Below are 25,616 nucleotides of genomic sequence, written 5' to 3'. Positions count from 1 at the left end.
CCTGGAGCGATGCCAAATACACCTGTTCAACAGGTATGTATGTCACACTGCAGGTGTGTGTGTGTGTGTGTGTGTGTGTGTGTGTGTGTGTGTGTGTGTGAATAGCTGCAAATAAAATGCCACTATTTGATTAAAATAATTATCTTTAATTAAAACTGTAGCCCAATTACAGCATGATGGGTTTGATCCTCCAGTAATGCCCTGATCATCAGATGAACTGAATCATCACGCTCATATTTTAGTTAATTCTGTAATATGAAAAGTTGCAAACGCATCGTTACGTGAGCGCAGGAAAGCCCGAATAACACATTACATTTGCCAAAGTGTGTATTGCACGAGAAGAGCAGACTGTATCCCACAATGCAATGCAATTTTTTGGCGAAAAACAAACAAACTTTTTAAATTAAACTCAATTATTAATTACTAGGAATAAACATGAAAAAGAACTTAACTAAGCAAAACTGTAAAAAATATTTTAAAATACTTCATTATAGGTTCCATTAGTTTACATTACCCTAATTATTGTATTTGTATTAACTAACGCTAACAAAGATAAAGGCATTTTGTAGCAAATATATAAGATAATTAATGCATTGAATAATGTTAACTAATGGTGCTTACTGTAAAGCGTTACTTTACACATAATTAGAAAAATTCAAAATTCAAATTATGAAGACAATATTAAAAGCGACATTATTTGACATATTGTCTGATGCTCTCCTTCAAACTGATGAAAGTATAAATACATAATCATGTAAAATAAAACAAAATGTAAGTTTATGCTTAACGTTGTGTGGTTTAAAATGTAAATGAAACAAATATGTAAATTTATGTTGTGTATTTGCAATTAATTTAAACAAATTCATTATAAGTTCTTGGCCAATTTAACTATTGAATATATTTTCTGTGCATATAGTATTATAGCTTACAGTTTAGAATTAGTTTTTATTTTTAGATTTTCTGTTTTCATTTTAGTTAAAGTTTTAGTCATTCCGGTTTTTTGTGTTTCAATTGTTTTTTTTGTTTTTTAATATGACTATTACAGTTTTCATAAATACTTAGAATTGGATTTTATTTGATTTGTAGTCATTTTGTGAGTGTTTGTCATTTTTATTCATTATGCTAAAAGTATGCTAAATATTGTGCTCAAAAAAAGTTTGAAATATAAATGAAAAAGTATATGAATTGTTCTATATTGTATACTGTACTTCTATGTTGTATATTTGCAATTTATTGAAATAAATTAAAATAAATAAAGTTCCATCTTAGTTGGCTAATTTCACTTTTCAGCATTGTTAATTGTTATACATACATATATAACATGTTATATTTAACAATTTAGATTTTTTTATATATATATATATTATGTTTTCATTTTAATTTTAGATAAAGTTTTAGTCATTTTGTTGATTTATTGTCTTTTTTATTCATTTTTTTTATATGACCATTAGTTTTTATCTATATTTTTTTATTATTTCTGTTTTCACTTTAATTTTAGTTAAAGTTTAAGTCATTTTGTTGAGTGTTTTTGTCATTTTTATTAGTTTTTTTAATTTAGGCAAAACATTTTTAAATATAAATGAAAAAGTATATGAATTGTAAATTGTTCTATATTGTATACTGTACTTCTATGTTGTATATTTGCAATGTATTGAAATAAATTCATTATAAGTTCCATCTTAGTTGGCTAATTTCACTTTTCAGCATTTTTAATATATATATTATATATATATATATATATATATATATATATATATATATTAAAAATGCTGAAAAGTGAAATTAGCCATATATATATATATATATATATATATATATATATATATATATATATATATATATATATTACATATGTTATATTTAACAATTTAGATTTTTTTAATATATTTTATGTTTTCATTTTAATTTTAGATAGTTTTAGTCATTTTGTTGAGAGTTTTTGCCTTTTTTATTCATTTGTTAATATGACCATTAGTTTTTATCTATATTTTTTTATTATTTCTGTTTTCACTTTAATTTTAGTTAAAGTTTAAGTCATTTTGTTGAGCGTTTTTGTCATTTTTATTAGTTTTTTTAATTTAGGCAAAACATTTTTAAATATAAATTAAACAGCTTACGACTTGTAAATTGTTCTATATTGTATACTGTACTTCTTCTACATTCTATATTTGCAATTCATTGAAACAAATTCATTAAAAGTTTAATCTTGCCAGTTTAAATCGTTACTCGCGCGCGAATACTAAACTGAGCTCTCGATCACGTCTTCTTGCGCTTGAACAGACACTTTTACACTAAATGGCGAGTTTCCTCGTTAACAGTCGCTTCAGTCTTAAGTGAACGTGAACAGTTGAGAAAGTGAACGCATGCATATCAGTATATCTGACCGGTGCAGCTCTTAAAGTGACAGTAGCCTAATAAACCTGCCATCTGTGTTTGCAATGCTAATCAAACAACATAATCACTCACTGTTCTTCACTGAATAACTTCAGTAACTCTGATAAGGATGAATCTATATTGACTTTACAGAGTGAAGACTGACATTTGATGACTTTTCTGAGACTTTTCAGCTTCTGTGCCTGAAAACGACAGCAAATCTAAACTGAGCACGTGTGCCAGACAAACACACGACAGAGCCCTGGAGAAAGGCACGGAAAAAACAAATGATAATCACAATATATGCAGAATTTAATGTAAAAATGTTCACCAGACACAATGAAAGAGTTATAAGATTTAATCTGTCAATTCATGACAAATCAATAATGCTTGAAACATAATTTGTTTCTGGCAGCGACTCTTGCACAAACATGGCAGCGTTTCAAAACTTCACTGAGTTTAAAGAATCAGGAATTAAAGTGTTTATCTTCAGGAAACAATGTGAGGTTCGCCTGCAGCGACCAAACTGAGCGTATCAGTGTCACTGCAGTGCTTATATAACAAACACAAAAAACAGGTTGTGTAACTGTAACACACTTTTCATATGAAGTATTAAATAACTTAGAAATGCTGAATCAATAGATGTAGTGTTGAGGATGAAGATGTGTTTGTGGATAGCTAGTGCGGGTTCACACACACGGTCCTGCATCCTCTGCTGAGATGGGTTATGTGGTTTGGGGCTTGTTTACATGAACGGGGTTATTCTGGTTTCTGTGATCAGATAATCTAGTTTAGTCTCTTCCCGCTCTGGGTGAAGACTGGTTTAACTGGAGTTAACTGGCCTCAACTATCCTTCATTCTTCTTCTGCCAGGAAGCCTAATGAATGAACTTCAGGTATGTAGAATGAGACTCATAATGATGACAATAGATTAAACCAGCTAGTCATTAAAGGGTCAGAGGTCACGAGCTTCACCGCTTACACTGCAGCGCACATCACGTTTCAACAGACTTAATCATCTCATTCATTAACTAGAAGAAAGCACAAACACATCTTAATTAAATGCTAAATTATTGTAATTTAGATAGATAATTTGCCACTACCACTCAGAATGCCTTTGTAACTGCATAGCAACGCCCTAGAAACTGCATAGCAACATGCAAACTACCATTCAGAATGCTTTTATAATTGCTTGGCAACAGAATGCCTTTGTAACAGCATAGCAACGCCCTGGCAACCACTCAGATGCCCAAACAACTGCAAAGCAACATGCAGACTACCATTCAGAATGCCTTTATAACTGGATAGCAACGCCCTGGCGACCACTCAGATGTATAGGCATTCTGAGTGGTAGTTGGCATGTTGCTATGCAGTTGTTTGGGCATCTGGGTGGTTGCCAGGGCGTTGCTATGCAGTTACCAAGGCATTCTGAGTGTTACTATGCATATTGCTATGCAGTAACTAGGGCATCTGAGTGGTAGTTGCTATGCAGTTTCTAGGGCGTCTGAGTGGTTGCCAGGGTGTTGCTATGCAGTTACAAAGGCATTCTGAGTGGTAGTTGGAAGTTACTTAAAATGCCTTTGTAACTGCATAGCAACTCCCTGGCAACCACTCAGACAAAGAAATATGGCAACGACTTAGCAGATTCATCAACTGCATAGAAATGCCATAGCAACCGCTTTGCAACACAACAACAACCATTGAGAACACCTTAGCAATTGCATAGCAACACCCTGGCAACCACTCAAAATGCGCTTAGCAAATGCAAGTCAACATACTTTGCAAGCACTCTGAATGCCCTAGCAACAACAAAGAAACATGGCAACCACTCAGCAGATTTAGCAAATGCATTTCAACATGCTCAGTAGCTTTTAGAAGTCATAGTAACTGCATAGCAACATACTTTGCAACTATTTAGAATGATTTAGTAGCAACAACAACAACAACAAAATCACGCCAACAGCTTGGCAACTGTGCAGAACTGCATAGCAACGAGTCTAAAGACCTTAGTAACAGCATGGTGACATATTGGCAACCATTCAGACCACCCTGAACGATTAACAATCATTCAGAACACCTTAGCAACTGCATAGCAACGGTTCTGAATGCTGAACAGAACTAATCCTGTAAATCTCTGATTGCTCAGTTCAGAATCACGGGTTTTATTTTAGTATAATGATTGTAATGCTGTATTTCCTGACGGAGTGAGTGTCAGTGCATCATCAGATCATCATCTTCATCATCTTCATCACACTGACCGTAAGCGCATGATCTTATGCAAAGAAACTCAAGAGAACCGGCGAGTCCGGTCAAACCTGAACTCAAGAATGAAAGCGGTTGGTTTGACAATAGCAGCTCGACTCTCACAAACACAAACACAAACACACACACACACACACACACACACACACACACACACTCCTGACACAGTTTCACCACAGCTCTCGGTCTCAGGGTTATCATGTTCTTCTGTCTGAGGCTCATCGTGTCAGAAACGGCGAGACACTTCAGGCCTGAAGTGATAAGTGAAAAACTTTCACAATCAAACCAGTCACTCACAGATTTCAGTCAGAAATGAGACCAGCTCCACCAGTGACCCGTGAAACTCCAGCAGACGCTCAGATGATGTTCAGAGTTTCTGCAGTGAAGAAGCTCATATTGAACTCAAGCTGATGCTTTACTGACCTCTAGTGGTGGGAAACCAAACCACTGCACCAGTGCTTTATACTGTTATACAGCAGTGTGTGTTACCCTGTAGTCGATCATTTTATCCCTTAAAACGCATCTTTGATCACCAAAATTACATATTTAAACGTTTTTTTTCCTTGAAAAAAATATTTTTCCTTAAAATATCTTGAATGTAACTCACACCCTTGCCTCATTTAGTATTCGCGGTTTTATGAATATGTAAATTGGCCGTCTAACTTAGAATTAGCCACGTTGATCTGACTGGTTACAAGGTAGTTTGTGACGTCAGAAACACCAGCGATTTCAAAGCGTGTTTTTGAGACTGTCTTTGGTTCACTGCAGTTTTAAGGAGGAAATACTCAGCAATGGAGTCGACTTATGAATTTACACATGGTTTGTCTTAAAGCATATTATAAACAGCACATAAACAACATTAAAAGCTGGATTTACACCACAGGGGGACTTTAACATGTGAACTGGAATACAGTCTACGATAAAGTAATTTACTGTTATTCAAAAGATTATCATGGGAACAGAAGAACAGACATTCAGGGCGTTTTCAACTTCATTTGTGCTGTTTTATTGGTCCACTGATTCAGACAGACATCAGGGCAGATAAATCAGGCACTTTGGCAAGTAAGCATGCAGAAACTCAGAGAAATATGACACCAAACAGAAGAAAAACCCTTCATAACCATAAAACCCCTGACAAGATCTCACTGCCGCTCTAACGGACTCTTACAAACACTGAATGAAGAGTTTAGAGACTCAAGACGAGCAGATGTACTGATAAACACCCTGTTATGACACTGAAATATCATTCTTTCCTATTCTGAACTTGCCTTTACGACTGGAAGTAAACGTCCAGATGCCCAAACCAGTAAACCACCAGTTCAACACATTTCTCAAGGATTTGGAGACTTTTAGTTTGATCCTATTCTGTGAGGAGGTCACGGCGTATTTCCCCATCCTAATAAACTCCTATCGGCACAATTTAAACATGTAACTAAAGTCTAGACTACATAAAGTCATAAAAAGACAATAGTTTAGTGTATCCGTCGCACACATGATAATTAATGGATAATAAAAGGCACTTTTCTCAAATACTTTCATGAGAACGATGTTTAATAGTCTGTTTTGTGCACTTTCGGTGCTGACTGCGAGCGAAATTCTGTGGAAACTTGGCAAATCATCGTCACACTAGTCCAGACTTCTCGTGAAAGAGAGCTCTGGCTCTGCGTAACTTATTGAGGATCAGTGATTTCTGCAGAATAAATCTGTTTCTTAAGAAGAGGTTCAGTTTATAATATGAGATTCTATAGAAGTTTGTCCTGTTTCACAAGAGTCACAGAGTGTAACTACACCTCTAGTGTGTGTGTGTGTGTGTGTGTGTGTGGAAACTCGAGTGTGTTTGTAAAGACGGTAAATATAGAAGAACTCGATACCTTATTACTCAATGACAGGCGAACAATGGCTCTCCGGCACGTCACTCGGGTTATTTCAAGAACACGGAGGATAAAAATAGTTCAAACTGGACAGACAATAGATGATGAAAGACTGGGAATTTTCTTTCTAATTGTATGAAAGTTTATCAGTGCGTTTGTGTTGCAACATAATTATTGTAAGTGTAAAGAAAGACTGAGGTCACGGCCGATGACTATCAGAAAGACAGATAGATAGATAGATAGACAGATAGAAGAACAGACAGACAGATAGATAGACAGATAGATAGATAGAAGAACAGACAGACAGATAGATAGACAGATAGATAGATAGATAGATAGATAGATAGATAGATAGATAGACAGACAGACAGATAGATAGATAGATAGATAGATAGATAGATAGATAGATAGATAGATAGATAGATAGATAGATAGTCAGATAAATAGACAGACAGACTAATAAGTGAAGCTGGTAATGCTGTTTGTGGAGTTGTTTAATGAGATCTTGAGAGATGTAATGTATTTTATCTTCAGTTGATTTCATCCAAGGCTGTGGCTGGAAGTAGTTCTTGTGTTTCTCTTTGCTTCAGTGATTCTGCTTGTTAACAGCAGGTGTTCATCAATAATGCACAATCATTATTCAATCACTTAATTATCTCATTACCTCCAACACTGATTAAGTGTTACATTTAACAGCCTGTAGTGTGCACACTAAGCAGTGTTCATGTCATCTGGGCAAACCCATGTGGGGCCTACATGGAAACCGAGGACAAAACTGGCTGGGTCCCAGTTAGATAGCCCAGGTCAAACCCATTTGGGCCCCACATGACTCTGCTGGCTGGAGGCTATCACTGCCATAGTTTGACCAAACTCCCCGCCACAATCATTCCCTTTAAATAGACTCCATAATGGTTTGCCAGCTGATGATTATGATGATAACAATAGCCTATAATAATAATAATAATAATAATAATAATGAAAAGAAAGAAAGAAAGAAAGAAAGAATGATAATAATAATACAAATTAAAAAGTTATGTAGGCTACTAGCTATTTTTTGTTATGTTTTTGGGCTACAGAAATTTTTACAAAATTTAACAATAAATAATTTGATTTGATCTTTGAAGTAGCCTATTAGATAGAGATAGCTTCGATATTTGATCACTATGGTTGGTTACAAAGACTTCACTATTCTGAAAATAATAACGAGATACAAACCTGTAAATATTCAATCGACTTTTCTTAAATTCAAAACAAAATATTAATGCATTCGTAATTTCCATTTCTGAATAGTTGCTATATGGCCACGCAGGTTTGCGCATTAAACTCATGGCCCCGAAAAATAGCCTATCAACAATTATGTTGTTTCCCGAACATGACCCCTCTCTGCCAACTTTTTGAACATTTGGTTATTTATTTATTTATTATTATTATTATTAGTAGTATTATTATTATTTAAATAACGCATAGGCCTAAATAGAAATGATCAGAATCAAATCCACAGCTGAACCGCTTCAACGTCGAGTTGTTTTTGATTCTGTGTATTTTAAGGAGTGGACTGAACTCACTCATTAAGACAGTGACTCTCTGCCACCTGGTGTCTGTTTTAGTTTCACATTAAACGTAGGCCTATCACTTCATTGATTCCATCATACATATTTATGTCTTAAAACTGTAAAACACCTCATAATATTTGTATGCACTTGTAGGCTAATTGCTGTGTAAATGCATTAAGATCTCTTCTGTATTGATGGCTCTGATGAAGCTCTGGTTGGATTTTAGTGGTAGGCTAACTGCCCTACAGTCTTATCCTCTGACTGAGTTTATCGATGTGGATTAACGTGACGTTCATACATTTAATAAGCTTGCCCCTGGACATGAGTTTATGGAGGTAGGCTAAAGACTACCACCGCTTAATAGAATAAAAAAATGTTTCTGTTGCTGTCAGTATTGTTTTTTGAAATTAGGCTACATTAAAATGCAATAGTCTCGTTTCAAAAGCATTGGTCAATATTCTTGCGTCGACGTCACTGTAGCCTATATGTGCCCTGCTTCCTTTCCGTGAGTTCTGACCGAAAAATGGAAAATATCAAGCGCTTCCGTTTCAGAGTCCCTGTTTCATGTTTGTTAGCCCAGGACATTTTACAAATCCAGACCAAACAATGTTCTACGGCCATGTCCGGAATAAAGAGTAGCCTATCCATGTCACACAGTAAGATTTAGGATTTCGCAGTCACAGACCATATCAACGTCAGTCAGCTATACTTATTGTATTTCGCCACAGGGTGTCACTGTGGCCTCAACCCTTCGCTTACTCTGAGCTCGATTGCTGTCTGAGGTAAACCACGCCCTCCTCATTACCCTACGCAGGAAGAAATGTAGGAAGAAATAAATAAATGTAGAAATACATAAATGTATAAATAAATAAATGTATAAATAAATAAAAGAATAAATAAATAAATATGGAAAAAATAAATATATACATAAATAAGGAAATAAAAGTATAAATAATTATTTATTTTCGTTTCTTTGCTTTTCTATGTATATTTATTTATATATTTATTTATTTATTTTTTCTTTTTTACATTTATTTGTATATTTATTTATTTTTAATATTGGCAGCTTTGGAATTCCATAGAAAAACACTTCATTCCAGATTCCAGACTGAGATTTAGTAAAATCCTCTTTCTGTCTTTCCAATTCAAACGGCAATTAAACCAATATAAATCCAGTCAGTAGATAATCATGTTAAAAAAAATCAGAGCATGTGAAAAATATTAATGATGAGCAAATGAGTTCTTGGGTCCAAATATACATTTCCAGATTCAGTGATCTGCGTTTCTTTGATATATTACCAAAAAGTAACAACATTGACATTTGAACATCAATACAAACACACTGATAAATCAGAGTTTTCATCACTACATCACTTCCATTTGTATGATTTTAGAGTTGTGACTTTTCAAAAGTCACTTTTTGTCTTTTTTTTTTTTTTTTTTACTTCAAAAAAACGGTCACATTTTTTTAAAATTCTGATTTTTTTTTATAGTAAATTATAAATATGCCGAAAAGCACAATTTATCCTCTGTGTAAGTGAACACTTCATTCTCTGGCCACAAGGGGGCGGACTTTATTCTGGCGTTCTTCATTAATTCACTGCAGAAGTTGCTGAGAAACTAAACTAGAGGAGCAGAACTTGATGAAGATGATCAGACTGAAGCTCTCGCTCATCCACAGCACATCATCACTCCATCATCTCAGACTCTCTTCATCATGCTGAGCCTTTTATATGCGCTTATTTTATTCGTCTCAGTTCAGTGTGATAAACGCTCGGTTGAGAATATAAAGATGAGCCTGATTGAATCTTCATCATCCTCGTTGCTGGAGTCCTCCTCATCATCACCAGCACTTCATAGAGATGATGAAGGCGCGCATCATCATCATCATCATCATCATCACGCACCGCGAGTCCCGCGCGCGTCCCGATCCAAACAGCGCGAACGGCAGCCCGACCCGTTCTTCACCACACCGAGAACGTTTAACGGTTCGCTTCGCGTTCACAACCCGTTATTCCCGATAACGGAGGAGTCGTACAGCGCCTACGCGGTCTTGCTGCTCGCGCTCACCTTGTTCTCCGCGGGCATTGTGGGTAATCTGGCGCTGATGTGTATCGTGTGGCACAGCTATCACCTGAAGAGCACGTGGCACTGCGCGCTGGCCAGCCTGGCGCTCTGGGACTTCACGGTCCTGTTCTTCTGCCTGCCGGTGGTGATCTTCAACGAGCTGACCAAGAGGAGACTGATGGGAGATCTGTCCTGCAGGATAGTGCCATATGTGGAGGTGTGTGAGCTAATAATCGATCAATCAATTAATCAATCAATCAATGTGTTTATAAATCTAATGCACATGTAACAGGTCCTACTCGTCCCGCTCCGAGCGGGATTCGAACCGGTACATCTTTGTTACCTCGGTTCGAATCCCGCTCGGAGCGGGTCGAGTAGGACCGGTTACACACACACACACACACTTACATACATACATCTATCTGTCTATTTAATTAACAAACTTTCTATCAGAAACCAAATTACAATGGTGCCTTGTGCAGAAAACCACTAAAGTAAACAGACGCATTAATTTGATTCGTTAATCACAGTGTGTGTGTGTGTGTGTCATTGTGCTGTAATGGTTTCTTGAGTTGATTTTCCTGCCTCCTCTTTGAAGCACCGGCTCTTGCTGTTGTCATGTAAATGAGAACTCCGGGTAATTAGCGGCACTAATTGGGTCCATTAGCGTGTTGAATGAGTGTTTTGAGTGTGTTTTAAGGGCAGGATTGTCTGTTAGCGTGTCTGTTGACCCACTTCTGCTGCCCTAAACATTCTTATATGACAGGAAATTTACATATTAGATGAGATGCAAATCCACTCAATATTCTGTATAATACAGTCACGTGGGAAAATCAACCGTTGGGGGAATTCAGGGACATACAAGTCATCTCAATGGCAAATGTGTCCCAATCACCCTGAATTTCATCCCTATTTTTATCACGGTACTTTAATATATACACACCGTTGTACTGAATGATTGCACATACATATACCATGGTACTATGGTTTTCTAAGATACTTCAAAGATGTAAAAAAACATAGTTTTACCATGGGGTACATGTAAAAAAAAAAAAGGGTATCACCATGGTAGATGTCCAGTTTTACCATGATATGTGTTCAAAAACATAGTATCAGCATGATAGATGTAAAAAAAAAATGCTTTTATCATGGTGCATATTCAAGATCATAGTATATTTTTTTACTATGATATGATACCAAAAACAGTATCAGCACTGTACATGTTCAAAATACATGGCTTTACCATGGCCCCCATGCCCCCCCCCCCATTGATTTTTTTTTTTACCATGGTACATCTCCAAAGTCATAGTATGACCATGGTAGATGTCCAGAAAAAAGTTTTAGAATGATATGCATCCACAAAAACATGTTTTTACCATGCTATGTGTCAAACAATGTTTAACTGCATTAATACCATGTTGTTAGTGGTGTTTTGGTACCATGATACCATATTTTGGTGATTTTCCTGACGTGTGTTTTGCCGCCGTGTCTTTCAGGTGACGTCTCTCGGCGTGACCACGTTCACTCTGTGCGCGCTCAGCATCGACCGCTTCCACGCGGTCACTAGCGTTCAGGCACGGCCGCCGCGGGTCGAGTCCTGCCAGTCCATCCTGGCCAAGCTGTCGGTGATCTGGGTCGGGTCTCTGGTTCTGGCGGCGCCGGAGTTGCTGATGTGGCGTCTGGAGCAGCGAGTGTCTCCGCGGACGGGTCTGCCGTTGGACTCGTGTAGCCAGGAGCCGTCCGTGGCGTTGCCCGAGACGTTATACTCGCTAGTGCTAACGTACAGTGAGGCACGGATGTGGTGGAGATTCGGGTGCTTCTTCTGCCTGCCGCTGTTGTTCACCGGCGCGTGTCAGTTGCTAACGCGACACGTCGCCGACGAGAAACGCCCGTCATCCGCGGCGTCGTCCGCATCAACGTCTCCGAAGAAGCAGCGGTGGGAGCGTCAGCTAACACGTACGGTGGTGGCGTTAGCATCCGTATATGCCGTGTGCAGTTTGCCGGAGAACGCTTGGAATATTGTGTTGGCGTCCGCGGGAGTGGAAGTGGGCGTGGCTACGCGGGCACTCCTTGCTCTGATTGGCCAGTTCCTGTTGTTTGTTCGCGCTGCGGCGACGCCCGTTTTGCTGCTCTGCGTCAGTCGTTCTCTCGGCCAGGCGTTTATGGACTGTTGCTGCTGCTGTTGCGACGAGTGTCTCCCGCCGGATTCTTCGTCCACGTCTTCGTCCACCAACGCAACCGCCGTCTCCTCGTCACTTTCATCGCCCGTACAGGAGGAGAAGCTGAAGATCGTGTCGGGAACGTCGCCCACGGAGTTCTTCGATAAAGTCAAGGATGCTCCGGTTGAGCTGATCATCGGAACGCCGTGTTGATCCGGAACGTGTTTTCTTAAAAACTGTGAAGGAAATATCGTCCATCACTAACACTCTTCGGTCATTTTTGACTGAAAAATGTAACGTCCTTTTATTTTTTATTTTTGTACTTCATCGGAATGGTACGAAACTTGGTAAAAAGGTTTTGGCACTTGCTATGTGAAGTTAAACACAAAAATCATGGACATGATTCGAAAAGGTTAAATGGTGCTGTAAACAATAGCCACACTTGAGCTCCTCACCGTCAAAAATTACGCATTGGAAACGAATGGTAGAATTTCCTCTAGTGGAAGCGTTTGGTACTGCAGCCGAACAACATCTCACTGAACGCTCATTTTTAGAGATATCAACCTCACATTTGGAACACAACTTATTTAGATTTATGGCTTTGATTTTCTAGCAGTTTTAGAGTAAAACGTGTTTTTGAAAGTATAGATTTCATATAAAAATGGAAAGTAGTATTTTTGTGCATTTTTCATAACAACAAACGTAAAATTCTGCAACTTTTTTTAAGTTCACTTTTTAAAACGTCTTTGTAAAGAGATCAAACTTCAGTCTGTGATCTAAAGCATTCATGATTCACGACAGTTTAAGTTGGAAATAAAATTTTCAGGTCTATGCTCAAAACGTGAATAAGTGGATTATATGTAGTACCATAAAATCCCCTAAAAATACAAAATATTAAATAAAAAACATTATCAAACTAAAATATAGTACATTCCTTTCATTGGAATAAAATTCGGTCATTTTTGAGCGCCGCATGAAGAGCACCAGAGGGTTAAAGCGACAGTTCACACTAGAATCATCATCTGTCGTCATTCACTCGTTCCAAACATGTGTGACTTCCTTCACATGAAATAAACTCTTAACACTACCCCTCTAAAGACAGCTGCTGGATCCGGCTGAACGAGCTTCAGTCCAATCTCTATAGAAATACATTCACTTCTTTTCAAATTCTAACCATTCTAACCAATAATATGTTGTTTATGCACAGATATTGTACTGCTGGATGGACATGATTTATGGCAAACTTGAACATTTTTATGCACTTAGTGTTTTTTATCTTTAAAACTGCCTTTTGTTTTCGAACTCTGAGAATGAAAATGTGCCTTTTCAGCTCAAACTGGGGAAGATTTAGTGTTTTACCGTCTGATTCTCTGCTGGAACTGATCGATCTGTGCAGAGACGACTGACTCTATGAACTATAAGAAAAGACTCTTTAACACGTTAGAAATGATTATAATAGCATTTGCTGAACAGATTGTTAGCGTCATATCTTTTTGTATTTGTTTTTGTACTTGGTTGCAGCCAATAAAGGTTTAAAAGAGTCTGAGTCTGTCACATAAGCCTTGCGAACTCCTTTGTTTCGCACACTCTGTGTGTTTATCTGTCTGAGTGAATCGCACACACAGTTGAGCTGCTGAGACTTTCCTCCTACAGTAGATTCTCAGGAGGAGTCGTGGGGCCCATAAGGGCCGTATTGTTCCCGAGCCGCGGCCCCCGCGCTGAATATCAATAGCGAGTTGCTACGCGACTGTCTCACGCCGGCTCTCGGCATTCAGACTCGAACATTAGCAGACCAGAAACAGACTCCACATTCTCCGGCGCCTTTTCTCTTGCCATAGAGACGGGGCGCTCGCGCTGATGTGGGCAACGAGTAATCCGGGGGAGATTAAACGCTCTGTGCTGCGCTGAACCACACTAAATGAGGTCAAGAGTGTGTTTTACACTTTCAGGGAAGTCGGGTCTATGTCCTGCATTTTTGGGGTGCAAGTGTTTGAAGTTTAGTCGTGTGGCGGGAACAAACCTCAGTATTTGAGGGGCGACGGTGCCATCAAACCCCACGATCTTCAGGTTGCGCGATATAAACATGTCAACAGCAACGCGAACTTGATTCTATGAACTGAAAGAGAAAAATGGGGAAATTATGTTAAATGTCAAAGGCAAATGAATAAATTATATTAATGACTTTGTAAAAAATTATGTATGAAATATGTTTTAGAAATATACTCTAAATATATATAAAACGTTTGTGTTATTTTAAAGGAACACACAAACTTTTTGGGACTTTATCTTCTTCACCGTATCCCCCAGAGTTAGATAAGTCCACACACACCCTTCTCATCTCCGTGCGTGCCGTAACTCTGTCTGACACACCCACCGCTAGCCTAGCTTAGCACAAAGACTGGAGGTAAATGGCTCCAGCTAGCATACTGCTCCCAATAAGTGACAAAATAACACCAACATTTTCCTATTTACATGTTGTGATTTGTATAGTCACAGCGTGTACAAATAACAAGGTCACATGAGACACAGCCATCTTCTAACCGTATACACAATGGGAACTATATTCTCAGAAGGCGAAGCACTGCTACTTCTGCGGAGTGATTTGCTCGCAGCGCCTGAGAAGCCCCGTGGTGAGGAGCAGAGAGTTCGCTCAGAGCTGGGGTAAATCACTCCGCAGAAGTAGCAGTGCTTCGCCTTCTGAGAATATAGTTCCCAGTGTGTGTACGGTTAGAAGATGGCCGTGTCTCATTTCTGTGTCACTTACTGGGAGCAGTATGCTAGCTGGAGCCATTTACCTCCAGTCTTTGTGCTAAGCTAGGCTAGCGGTGGGTGCGTCAGACAGAGTTACAACACGCACGGAGATGAGAAGGGTGTGTGTGGACTCATCTAACTCTGGGGGATACGGGGAATAAGATAAAGAAGAATCTTCGGTGAAGAAGATAAAGTCCCAAAAAGTTGGCGTGTTCCTTTAAAAAACAACTACTAATTATAAAATTAAAAGTTGTAACATCAAGTAACATCTAAGGAGTCATATCATTGTTACATTTTCCAAGTAAATTTCCCAAATATTGATTTGAGAATGGGAAGAAATTTGATTAATCATCTGTCCACTAAAGTGATGCATCACCAGCTACAATTCTTACTATTACTGTGACTGTTGTTCTTTAAAATACTTCATCTGCAGTCACTTTTGTTGATTGTAAATAAATGTATTTGTGTTATTGTAATTTGATGTTACATCAAAAAATTACTGATTACTTAAAATGTGTTACTTGTTACATCAGAAGTAATCTGATCACATAATGCATGTTACTTGTAACATGTTACTCCCAACACTGCTCATTTTAGAAGAGATTTCAAAACTTTTCAAAGCTTTTTTCCAGTCTGAAAACATCAATGTAGTTAATGTTACACAATCAATGTTACGCATCTACAGCGCAAAGTGAAAATACAGACTTACAAGGTGATTTTTTCCACAAAAATATGCACATTTCATAGCTAACTGTGAAACTAGCTCAAACATTCCAGCTATTTTTAAACAAATCAATTTTCCCACATGAACTGTCCACAAAAGGATGTTTTGTCACATTTATCTGACTTCTGGGGACAGTTTGTCCTTAAACTCAGAGCCCACACACTGGCTCACAGAGGGGGATTCTGTTCACAGATGTGAATCCATGAATGAACACCAGCACAACAACAGAGACGTCAAAATACCATTAAAATACACCATACTCACATTCAATAGAATTACAGTGTCCGATAATAAAACGCGTTTTAATATGTTTGAGGTAAAAACACACAATGGTTATTCAAGTAATTACGTTTGGTGAAAATCTCCTCAGAAACCCCAGTGTGTTCATTTATATATTCATTTAAGAGTTGTGTGTGTGTTTTGTGTGGGTTGACGGCTCTGACACACTGTTTGTTTTGTTCCACTGAGGAAGATTGAAGCTCTGTGTGAGATCGCCGTGGAAACCCGATCAGGGCTGCGTTTCCCAAAGCCAGCTACGGTCGCAAGTTCCGTCGTTTCCAATAGAGTTCAATGGAAATTGCGATCATAGTCGGGCTCGGCGGAACCGACCGCTGGCATGAGCCCGGTGGGTCAGAGTCAGACCATAGACATCATAAATACATACAAAATATGTCTATGGGTGACACATCCGGCAGGTCACGCTGGCACCGTCTCCATGACAACACTCTGACCTCTGACCTTCTCACATCCTACCAGCTGAATAACGGAGCCAACCGGACCGGTCCAAAACCAACATCAGCGAGGGGTCTGACGGGATGAATGAGCTCTAACAATCCCAGTTAACTTACCAAAGCCATCTTTTCATCCCGTCAGACCCCTCGCCGCTGTCGGTTTTGGACCGGTCCGTCTCGGTCTTTAACGCGAGCGTTTGTTTATCCCTGGGAATATAACGACCGTTATGACGAAAATGTCATTTTTATTGTGATCAATTATACTATTGTGTTTATGTGATGGTCTTCTTAACTCCCTTATATCTCAGCTGGATGTCTTTGTTGCTGTTTGTTGAAAATGATTATTTATTGAAATAAAAAATATATAAAATAAAAAAAGAGCGCGAAACTCGCCGATACGTCAGTGTGCGTTGTTGCTACGGAGATTATCTGTGATACTTCCATTTCAGACTGAAATCAATTAATAAAAGCATTTCTTTAGGGACAAAATTACTTACTGTCAATTTAACAGGCAGGTTAATAATTACAGAATGTTTTAATGAACGATTTTTATTGTTGACGTCACATCAATAAACGTTGGGTTAATCTTCAGAGTAAAAAACTGTACAGAGAGTCTTATTTAATAAATAATGAGAGAAATATTTGTATGTGTCGACTGACCTCTGCTGGTGACGTTGAAGACTCGCATACTGCTGCTGTTTACTTCTCAGTGTGTAACTTATACTGCAGTGCATACTTAAACAAGGGAAGGTTGAGCACAATGCATTGTGGGATACAGTACAAGGTGTAGTGCTGTAGATCACTTAGTATGCAAGTAGACAAATAAAAAAATGCTGCACAGTACATACTACATCCTGCAGAAATATAGTATGTTAGTATGCTTTCTGAAGGCTAAACATCAACAGCACACAATTAAAATGAAATCAAACACATCTTGACTGAAAGAAAGAAGAAACAGCGGCTCTGATAGGGAAATCATTTAATTTCATTTTTAAATAATCTGTAAATAACAAGAACAACATGTACAGTTATCACCGCGAGTACGAGAGAATAGAAAGATCCCAAATGAACAACTCGACTGATGGAGTCTTGTACAGAAACACTTGTTATGTGACTGACTGCTGTAAAAAGTTACTGTCTGGTCCATATAAAGAGGGGATAAAAGAATCGCGCTCGGTCCAATCACAACTCGGTTTATACAGTAACCATGGCAACCTGCTCCATCCCATAATGAGCCGTGCAGCGGGACACCAGTGTAAAGTCACATGATTCCCCAGCAAACAAAAGAGCGACTCTGCTACAAACAATTAAAACAATGACACATCAAAAGAAACATTATGGCCACATTTAATTAAGACATGAAAAAATAATTAAATCAACACACATTCAGAAGATCATGAGAGTCCAGATGAACTGGTGACAGGTGTAAATATGAGCAGCAGAAATCAAATTTTGAGTCACACATCATGACAAAAGGCCGTTATAATCAACAAAGCGCTCGCGACATTATAATCGTCGTCAGATTGACTTCGCAAGTGACTTTTACGAAGTCATTCACAAACTCACGTAATAGATTATGCGAATAGATTATGAACTTAATTAGGATGAGGATTGTGGTTATTATCAACAAAGTTGACTTCGTTAGTTTGACTTCGTACGTGAACTTCAACAAAGTCATTACGAACTTGGTGTTGTGTAATTTGTGTGCTTGCAAACCACTTTATCACTTGACTATATTATGAAAGTAACTTCGTTAGGTTGACTTCGCAAATGACTTTGTTATAATTAACAAAGTTGAATTAAAAAAAAATCCAATATAAACAAAACGTGACTTTATAAAGGACTTTGTTAAGTCTACTTCGCTACATCTGCTTCATTATAATAAAGTTGTCATTCTAACTAAAATACATGCTTTAAAAAAAAAAAAGGAGTTAATTTCGACAAAGTCATTAAAACAAAGTCATTACGAAGTGAACTTCAGTAGTCATTTACGAACTTCTTGTTGCGTAACTAGGTTGTGCGCTTGGAAACCACTTCACCGCTTGATTAAAACGTAACAATCAACAAAGTTGGCTCTCAAAAAAGTCCATAACAAACAAAACAAGGTGACTTCTTAAAGACGCGGAATATTCAAATTCGTTACATCGTCTTTATCGTATTATAATAAAGCTGTCAATGTGAGAAATGCACAACTTCGTTAAGTTGTAAAATGACTTTTAATACTGTTTACGTCACTTTCCGATGACAATGATGCTAAGTTAGCAGCTGTAGTGTAAATAACTTCGGTAACCAGAGTAATCACATGAACATCAAAGTCAACTTCGTAACCGGCTTTAAGCTAGCCGTTGTGCTAGCAGTGTAGCTTTGTTGATTATCGGCGTTTTGTCGCATTGCGTCGTTCGCTCTCGTGTAGACAAGGTTTAGATGCACGCGCACCCTATGAAATCATAACAAATCAAAACATTAGCGGATATGAATATAAAATGATTTGCAGTTGCGAAAAATCAACAGAATAAACTGGCTGCAATTATAAAGTAAATATTATTCTAGTGTACGACACAATCACTCACACACACACACACACACACACACTCACTCACACTCACTCACACTCACACTCACACTCACAATCCGTTTGTTCAGACTGCTGTGAATATGAGTGGGGTCTTCTTTATTATTATGATTATTATGATTATGATTATTATCTCAGGAAGCTAATCACAACAGGACAAACGCCGGGAGATCTCATTTGGTTTAAGTTGCTATTTACATAATCCAGTTGAAAAACACTGTGAAAAAACATGAGTAAAAATATGGCAAAAACAACCAAAAACAATGAAAAAATATGTAAATTTACATATGTATAATCTACCGACACGTTTATAAACCCCTACGATTTAGGCCAAAAACGTCCACACATGCGACAAAAAACTAAACGAAATAAAGCGAGAAAAACCTCCCCAATATGAACAGCGTTGGACGCCAGCTGCACGATATTCGTCACATCTCCGCTGTTTTTATTTGCGCAATGATGCGGGTCTTTCCTAAAACTCGACGCAATGGGAATGCAGTTGGCATGACAACCCACCAATGTCTTCGACACAACGCTGTCGTCACGGCGACTTGGAGGAAACGTATAAAACCTTCATCCGGACACGTTAAAACTCTTCAGACGGATTTGTGTGCTTTCCGATAAAATGACAGATTTCGTAACGTTACGCAATTAGCGCAAACCTAGATGATGTCAAAGCTGTACCTATGATGTCACATTGGTGGGAATGACTTCGTAAAGGACTCTGTCAAAGTCAACTTCGCTACATCAACTTCAAAACAATGAAGTCGCAAACGCACAACTTTGTTGAATGATTAAAAGTTGACTTCGTAAATGACTGTTAATGTCAACAAAGCCGTTTACGTCATTTTTACGATGATGTCACATTCGTTGCAGGTCGCGCTAACAGGCTAATGATGCTAAAACAGTGAAAATTGGAGAATTCTCCCAGTGAAAGTTCTCACGACGTTTAAACAAGATGGCGGCGTAAACTGGACCTCCGTGAATCACGTGACCAGATGCTGTGGGCGTCGGTTAAGGTTTGATCAAGTCCCCGAGCAAAAAACACGCAGAGCGACGCGCACGAACGAAACGTGTCATGTGACACGTCCGGACTTCATGATGAACTGTTAAAAAAGCACATTCAAGTAAAAACAAAAATAAACAATGTAAATGATGTGAATTAGTTTATAAGGAGGGGCGGATGCTTGTTTGTTTAGAATGAAATCAAGAGCGCCTAAAATACAGTTGATCACATGATGTGGTTCCTCCAATCAGACGCAAGCTCCGCCTCCTCAGCTCCGCCGGGTTCGTGAGTGCTGGATCAGCCACTGTAGTGTGATGTCTGGAATGCACAACACGCTCATTAACATATGCCCCGCCCAGATAAACTATGAGCAGCCAATCACAGAGCTCACTGATGTCTTAAAGGTACAGTAGCATCTGGTGTGAAAGTGTATTTTGGCGCAGTCTTACCGATGTTGTCCTTCTCCTTGCAGGAGATGGAGTAACAGCAGATCTCTCTGTCCTGGATGGCCGACAGGTTCCTGTAGATCACACGTTACATATCAGATTATAACTGAACTTTATTCATATTTATATAGAATATTTTAATGTGGCATTTTAAGCCTCACAGGCGCTTTATAACTTCACCTTCAACCGTTTCTTCACTTTTCATGCCATCCGTTACTCTGGGAATGCTTATTTCTTGTAGTTTTAAATACTTTAAAAATATAAATATTTTATAACTGAGGGAAAGACAATATTCCACACGCTTTTAATAATTCTCTGATTAAAACGCTGATGTGATTTTGCTATTTTGTAGTAATAAATACTGAAAATTAAATAAAAAATGTTAACAATGATTTCTTGTATTTTTAAACAAGAAATATTTATATATATATATATATATATATATATATATATATATATATATATATATTTTTTTTTTTTTAAGAAATATTCTGCATGCTGAATTATTTGTCATTGTTTTTAAAATCTGTAAAAAAAAGATGAAAGTTGTAATTTTGCAACCCTGTTAGCAAATTTCTAAACTTATCTGATTAAACACAGCAATATATACTAAAGCTTACACACATTTTTAAATATTTCAAAAAAGAATGATTTCTTGTATTTTTAAATACATAAGTAAATAAATATATTTTATAAATGAGTGAAAGACAAAATGTCATATTCTCATCAACAAAAAATATAAAAATTAGCAATTTTATCAGCTCCGTTAGTAAACTTTGAAATATTTCTGAGTAAAATTTTGCTATTTTCTGGCAATAACTACTGAATTTTTTTAATTATTTGTCTATTTGTCAATTATTGGTAAATGCTTTTAAAAATAGGCAACATCAAAAATGATATTTGCAATTTCTGCAACACAGCTATCTAAGTTTGAAACTCGTCTGATTAAAACAATATTCCACATTCCTGAATTATCTGGAATTATTTGGCTGAAATATTTTGTTTACCTAAAAATAGGTATACTAAAAATAGCGTAATCTCTGATGTCATACATTAGTGTCGCGACCGGATCTGATCACATGACGGAGGTGTGTGTGTGTGTGTGTGAACTCACATTCTCTCGATGAGCTCCTTCTCGTCCAGAGCTCCGGAAAGATCTCGCTTATTTCCCAGAACCAGCACCTGAGGGCAGACGGACACGTTCAGGATCACGTCACAGTGATATAATAATAATAATCCACGGACGTGAGCAGAGTCGGGCACTCACGGGGATGCCCTGCAGCTGAGGCTTGTCCAGCAGGTTGTGCAGCTCGTTCTTGGACGCCTCGATCTTCTCGGGGTCGGCCGCGTCTACCATGTACCTGCAGGACATCATGAGACACAGTTTTCTAAATGTGACCCTGGACCACTAAACCAGTCTCGAGTCGCACGGGTATATCTGTGGCAATAGCCAGCAATACATGTTATGGGTCAAAATTATTCATTTTTCTTTTATGCCAAAAAATCATTAGGATATTCAAGTAAAGATCATGTTCCATGAAGATATTTTGTAAATTTCCTACCGTGAATATATAAAACATGTATTTGTGTGAGTGAATGCAGCACAATCACGAACATTAATGGACAACTTTAAAGGAGATTTTCTCAATGTTTCGATTTTAATTATTTTATTTTGCACCCTCAGATTCCAGATTTTCAATAGTTGTATCTCGGACAAATATTATCCTATCCTAACAAACCATACATCAATGGAAAGATTATTTATTCAGCTTTTTGGATTATGTATAAATCTCAAATTCAAAAAATTGACCCATGTGACTGGTTTTGTGGTCCAGGGTCACAAATGTCATAATCATTTGTTAACAAACAAGTATTCATTACTTCAATGATCTCATTGTTTCTGCATTAAATTACATTGTTTAAATTTTTTTTAGCTAACTGTGATTTTGTATATGTACACTTCTGAAATACATAACTCAGACAGTTCCCTCTGATGACAGATCACTGTAAACTGTGATGTGGACTCATGCACTTTCTGTAAAGCTGCTTTGAAATGATGTGTGTTGTGAAAAGCGCTATACAAATAAACATGAATGGAAATGAACTGAACTGAATGAGGGTTATACACTCACACTATAGCGCTGACGCCGCGACAGTATCGCTCCCACATGCTCCTGAAGCGCGGCTGGCCGCCGATGTCCCACAACTGCAACACAACACACACAATCACTATACAACGCAATATTTACATTTACTGTTTTTATAATCATCCTTCCCTCTCGGGTCATTTTGACCCGAAACTCTTTTTTTTTTAATTCAGTGTTCATCAGAGGACTTTTGTCACACTTGAACCAAGAATACACACACACATACAAAAACAATTGAATGGATTTGAAGAGTTTTGAAGTTGAAATTTTAAAAAGTAACAAATCCTTCCCTCTCGGGTCAATCTGTCCCCCTCAGGAATGAATGGAGTGCGAGGAATGCTTCAGTACACACAGAAAAACCTAAAAATGCAAACTAAAACTTCACCCAAAAAATTATTTTATAATGTCTACATGTGTATCTGAATGAATACTGAAGAGAACTGGCTTTAGGACCCAGAGGAACATCTCATTTGCTCATATAGAGATATAAGAACATCTATAGTCATGAAATATCATCTTATATTATTATTTTCCACAAGAGGTCGACAAAGACAACCAATGTAAGATTTAGAGCTGAATTAAAAGAGTTATGCATGAAATTGTGTTATTTTGAATTTAAGTTGAAAGAATGTGAGGAATGTGCTTAAATTACAAATTATTTATTGATCAAATCTAGTCATTTAAAGGTAAATAAAAAATAAAAAATTTAAATCTCAAAAAAAAAAAAAGCATTCAAAAATATAATCAAAATTAAATAAAATAAGCTTTCTGGACAAAAAAAAAGAAGAAGTATAATTGTAGGCCTTGGGGTGATTCTGAGCCGCGAGGGAAAGATGCATTAGTGTGAGAGAAGGATGAAGGTTAAATAGTAATTTGTAATTGTGAAACTCTGTTAGCTGACGTGACGTGGCGATGGCCTGACCTTGATGGTGACGTTCCCCTTGGTGATCTTGCGCATGTTGAAGCCGACCGTAGGGATCATGTCTTCGCTGAACTGCCCCGACTGCAGGACGAGAGAGATCACACAGGAAGTGATGTCACTGACACCTGACTCACTCACAGGCCCTAAACACCTGGATTCATGCACCAATGACCTTCCTGTGTGTGTGTGTGTGTGTGTGTGTGTCTCAAACACATGAACATAACTCCAACTAGATGCCACATGCTGATTGGTTGAGAAACTGGGTCAGCTGATCAACATGTCATCTGATCGCTGTGAGATGTTTGACGTATCAGATACGAAGTGTCTGATGCGAACACTGTGTCAGATAAATGAATAATAATGCAGAATATGACACATTGTGTCTGATGTTGTTGTCTCTTCATTACTGTATCTGATCTGCTGATGCACAACATGTTCCTGATTATAAAGTATGACACACTGTATCTGATGATGCTGTATCTTTTGTCTGATGATGTCATATGTGATCTGATGACGCTGAATCTGCTACATTGTGTCTGATCTGAAGATGTTGTATCTGAAACATTGAATCTAACAAGCACGAATATGATACATTGATCTGATGATGTGATACATCATATCTAATAAAAATGTATCTGATGCTGTTGTTTTATCTTCTATATTACATCTGATGATGTATCTAACCTATTGTTCTGATCGGACACATTGTATCTGATGATGCTGTATCTTCGATATTTGTCTGATGTCGTTGATTCTGATCTATTGTCTGATCTGAGGATGTAGAATCTGAAACACTGTATCTAACGAGGATGAATATTGATCTGATAATGTGATGCATTTGATCTAATAGCGTTGTATCTGATCTAATGAAACTGTATTTGACACATCATATTTGATCTTCTGATGCCGAATCGTTGTTTTATCACCTGATGTTGAATCTGATGATGCTGCATCTGCTACACTGTGTCTGTTGTTGTTGTTGTTGTATCTTCTATATCGTGTTGGATGTTAAATCTGATCTATTGTGTCTGATGTTCAGAAGATGCACAATCACTTGATTTATCTGATGCTTTATCCAACACGTATAGTCTGATGATTCTGTAAGTGACACATTGTATCTAGTGATGTAGCATCTGATCTACAGTATCGCTGTCTCTTCTACACTGTATCTGACGCGATGACTGATCATCGCACACATTATGATTATGATGAAATCGAGTCCGATCTCTCTATAATCCGGAGCGCGCGTCAGTCACGCGACCCGTTCCTCGACCGAGGCCTGTAATGAAACGCTTGATTACCGCAATCACGTTGACGAAAGTGGTTTTCCCCGAGTACTGCAGCCCGACCAGCGTGAGCTCCATCTCCTCCTTCCAGAACAGGGCCTTGAACCAGTCCAGCAGCTTGTTAAAGAGCGCGATCATGGTGCGGGTTCGGCTGGGGTTCGGCTGCGGCTCGGGTCTGCTGCTCACGGATCGTCTTCCTCATTGGGTGGGGTTTCAGATGATCCACGCACAGCTGATCCAAACAATGCGGGACACGGCGCATGCGCACTCACGCTCGACTCGCGCCTGCGCCCCCTGCTGGAGACACGCCGCTGACGTCATCGGTTGTTTTCGACACAGAATGTCGGATATACTGTATAACAAGGAGAAAATATAATATCAAATATATCCCATAATTATACATGCATTGCATTATAACTATATACAGTAGTCAACATTTGAAGGGGATCAAAAAAGTTAATCAAAGTTGTACTAAGACAAGAACGGGTGTTGTTCAAAATTCATGCATAACTTTGATGAAAGGTTTTGATCCACTTCAAACGTTGACTACTGTGTGTGTGTGTGTGTGTGTGTGTATATATATATATATATATGTATAAACATAAATCGGATTTATAAAATGGTGTTGTTGTCAAATAGACATAAAACAGCATCATATAAAATATTTTGCTATAAAATATAGTAATAATAATTGCTTCTACATAATAAATCAAATCATCACATACATTTTGAGAACGTATGTACAAT

General features: G+C 37.9%; 2 protein-coding genes across 2 annotated transcripts; one reads left to right on the top strand and one right to left on the bottom strand.

Moving 5' to 3' along the window:
* Positions 1 to 9,322: 9,322 nt before the first annotated feature.
* On the top strand, positions 9,323 to 13,830 carry gpr37l1a (G protein-coupled receptor 37 like 1a). Its single transcript, XM_084118125.1, has 2 exons — positions 9,323 to 10,342; positions 11,622 to 13,830. The coding sequence occupies exons 1-2, from the start codon at positions 9,776 to 9,778 to the stop codon at positions 12,495 to 12,497; spliced, it is 1,443 nt and encodes a 480-aa protein (XP_083974251.1). The 5' UTR covers positions 9,323 to 9,775; the 3' UTR covers positions 12,498 to 13,830.
* Positions 13,831 to 17,452: 3,622 nt separating this feature from the next.
* On the bottom strand, positions 17,453 to 25,164 carry arl8a (ADP-ribosylation factor-like 8A). The gene is made up of 7 exons (XM_084118017.1): positions 24,885 to 25,164; positions 23,584 to 23,664; positions 22,647 to 22,720; positions 21,782 to 21,875; positions 21,629 to 21,696; positions 20,518 to 20,588; positions 17,453 to 20,386 (listed from the first exon to the last, which is right to left on the bottom strand). Exons 1-7 carry the CDS (start codon positions 25,005 to 25,007, stop codon positions 20,337 to 20,339), a joined length of 561 nt encoding a protein of 186 aa, XP_083974143.1. The 5' UTR covers positions 25,008 to 25,164; the 3' UTR covers positions 17,453 to 20,336.
* Positions 25,165 to 25,616: the final 452 nt, after the last annotated feature.

Source organism: Abramis brama (assembly GCF_963993115.1).
Source record: "Abramis brama genome assembly, chromosome: 6".
In the NCBI taxonomy this organism is placed as follows: domain Eukaryota; kingdom Metazoa; phylum Chordata; class Actinopteri; order Cypriniformes; family Leuciscidae; genus Abramis; species Abramis brama.
The sequence above is the reverse complement of the archived record's forward strand: the minus strand, read 5'-3'. Positions and strand labels throughout refer to the sequence as shown.

Excerpts from the sequence above, each read along its gene's own strand:
- gpr37l1a (XM_084118125.1), top strand. The coding sequence starts at position 9,776 with ATGCTGAGCCTTTTATATGCGCTTATTTTATTCGTCTCAGTTCAGTGT. Across the intron at positions 10,343-11,621 it reads GGATAGTGCCATATGTGGAG|GTGACGTCTCTCGGCGTGAC; the intron begins GTGTGTGAGCTA and ends CGTGTCTTTCAG.
- arl8a (XM_084118017.1), bottom strand. The coding sequence starts at position 25,007 with ATGATCGCGCTCTTTAACAAGCTGCTGGACTGGTTCAAGGCCCTGTTC. Across the intron at positions 23,665-24,884 it reads CTTTCGTCAACGTGATTGCG|TCGGGGCAGTTCAGCGAAGA; the intron begins GTAATCAAGCGT and ends CTCGTCCTGCAG. Across the intron at positions 20,387-20,517 it reads CAAGGAGAAGGACAACATCG|ACATCACACTACAGTGGCTG; the intron begins GTAAGACTGCGC and ends TGTGCATTCCAG.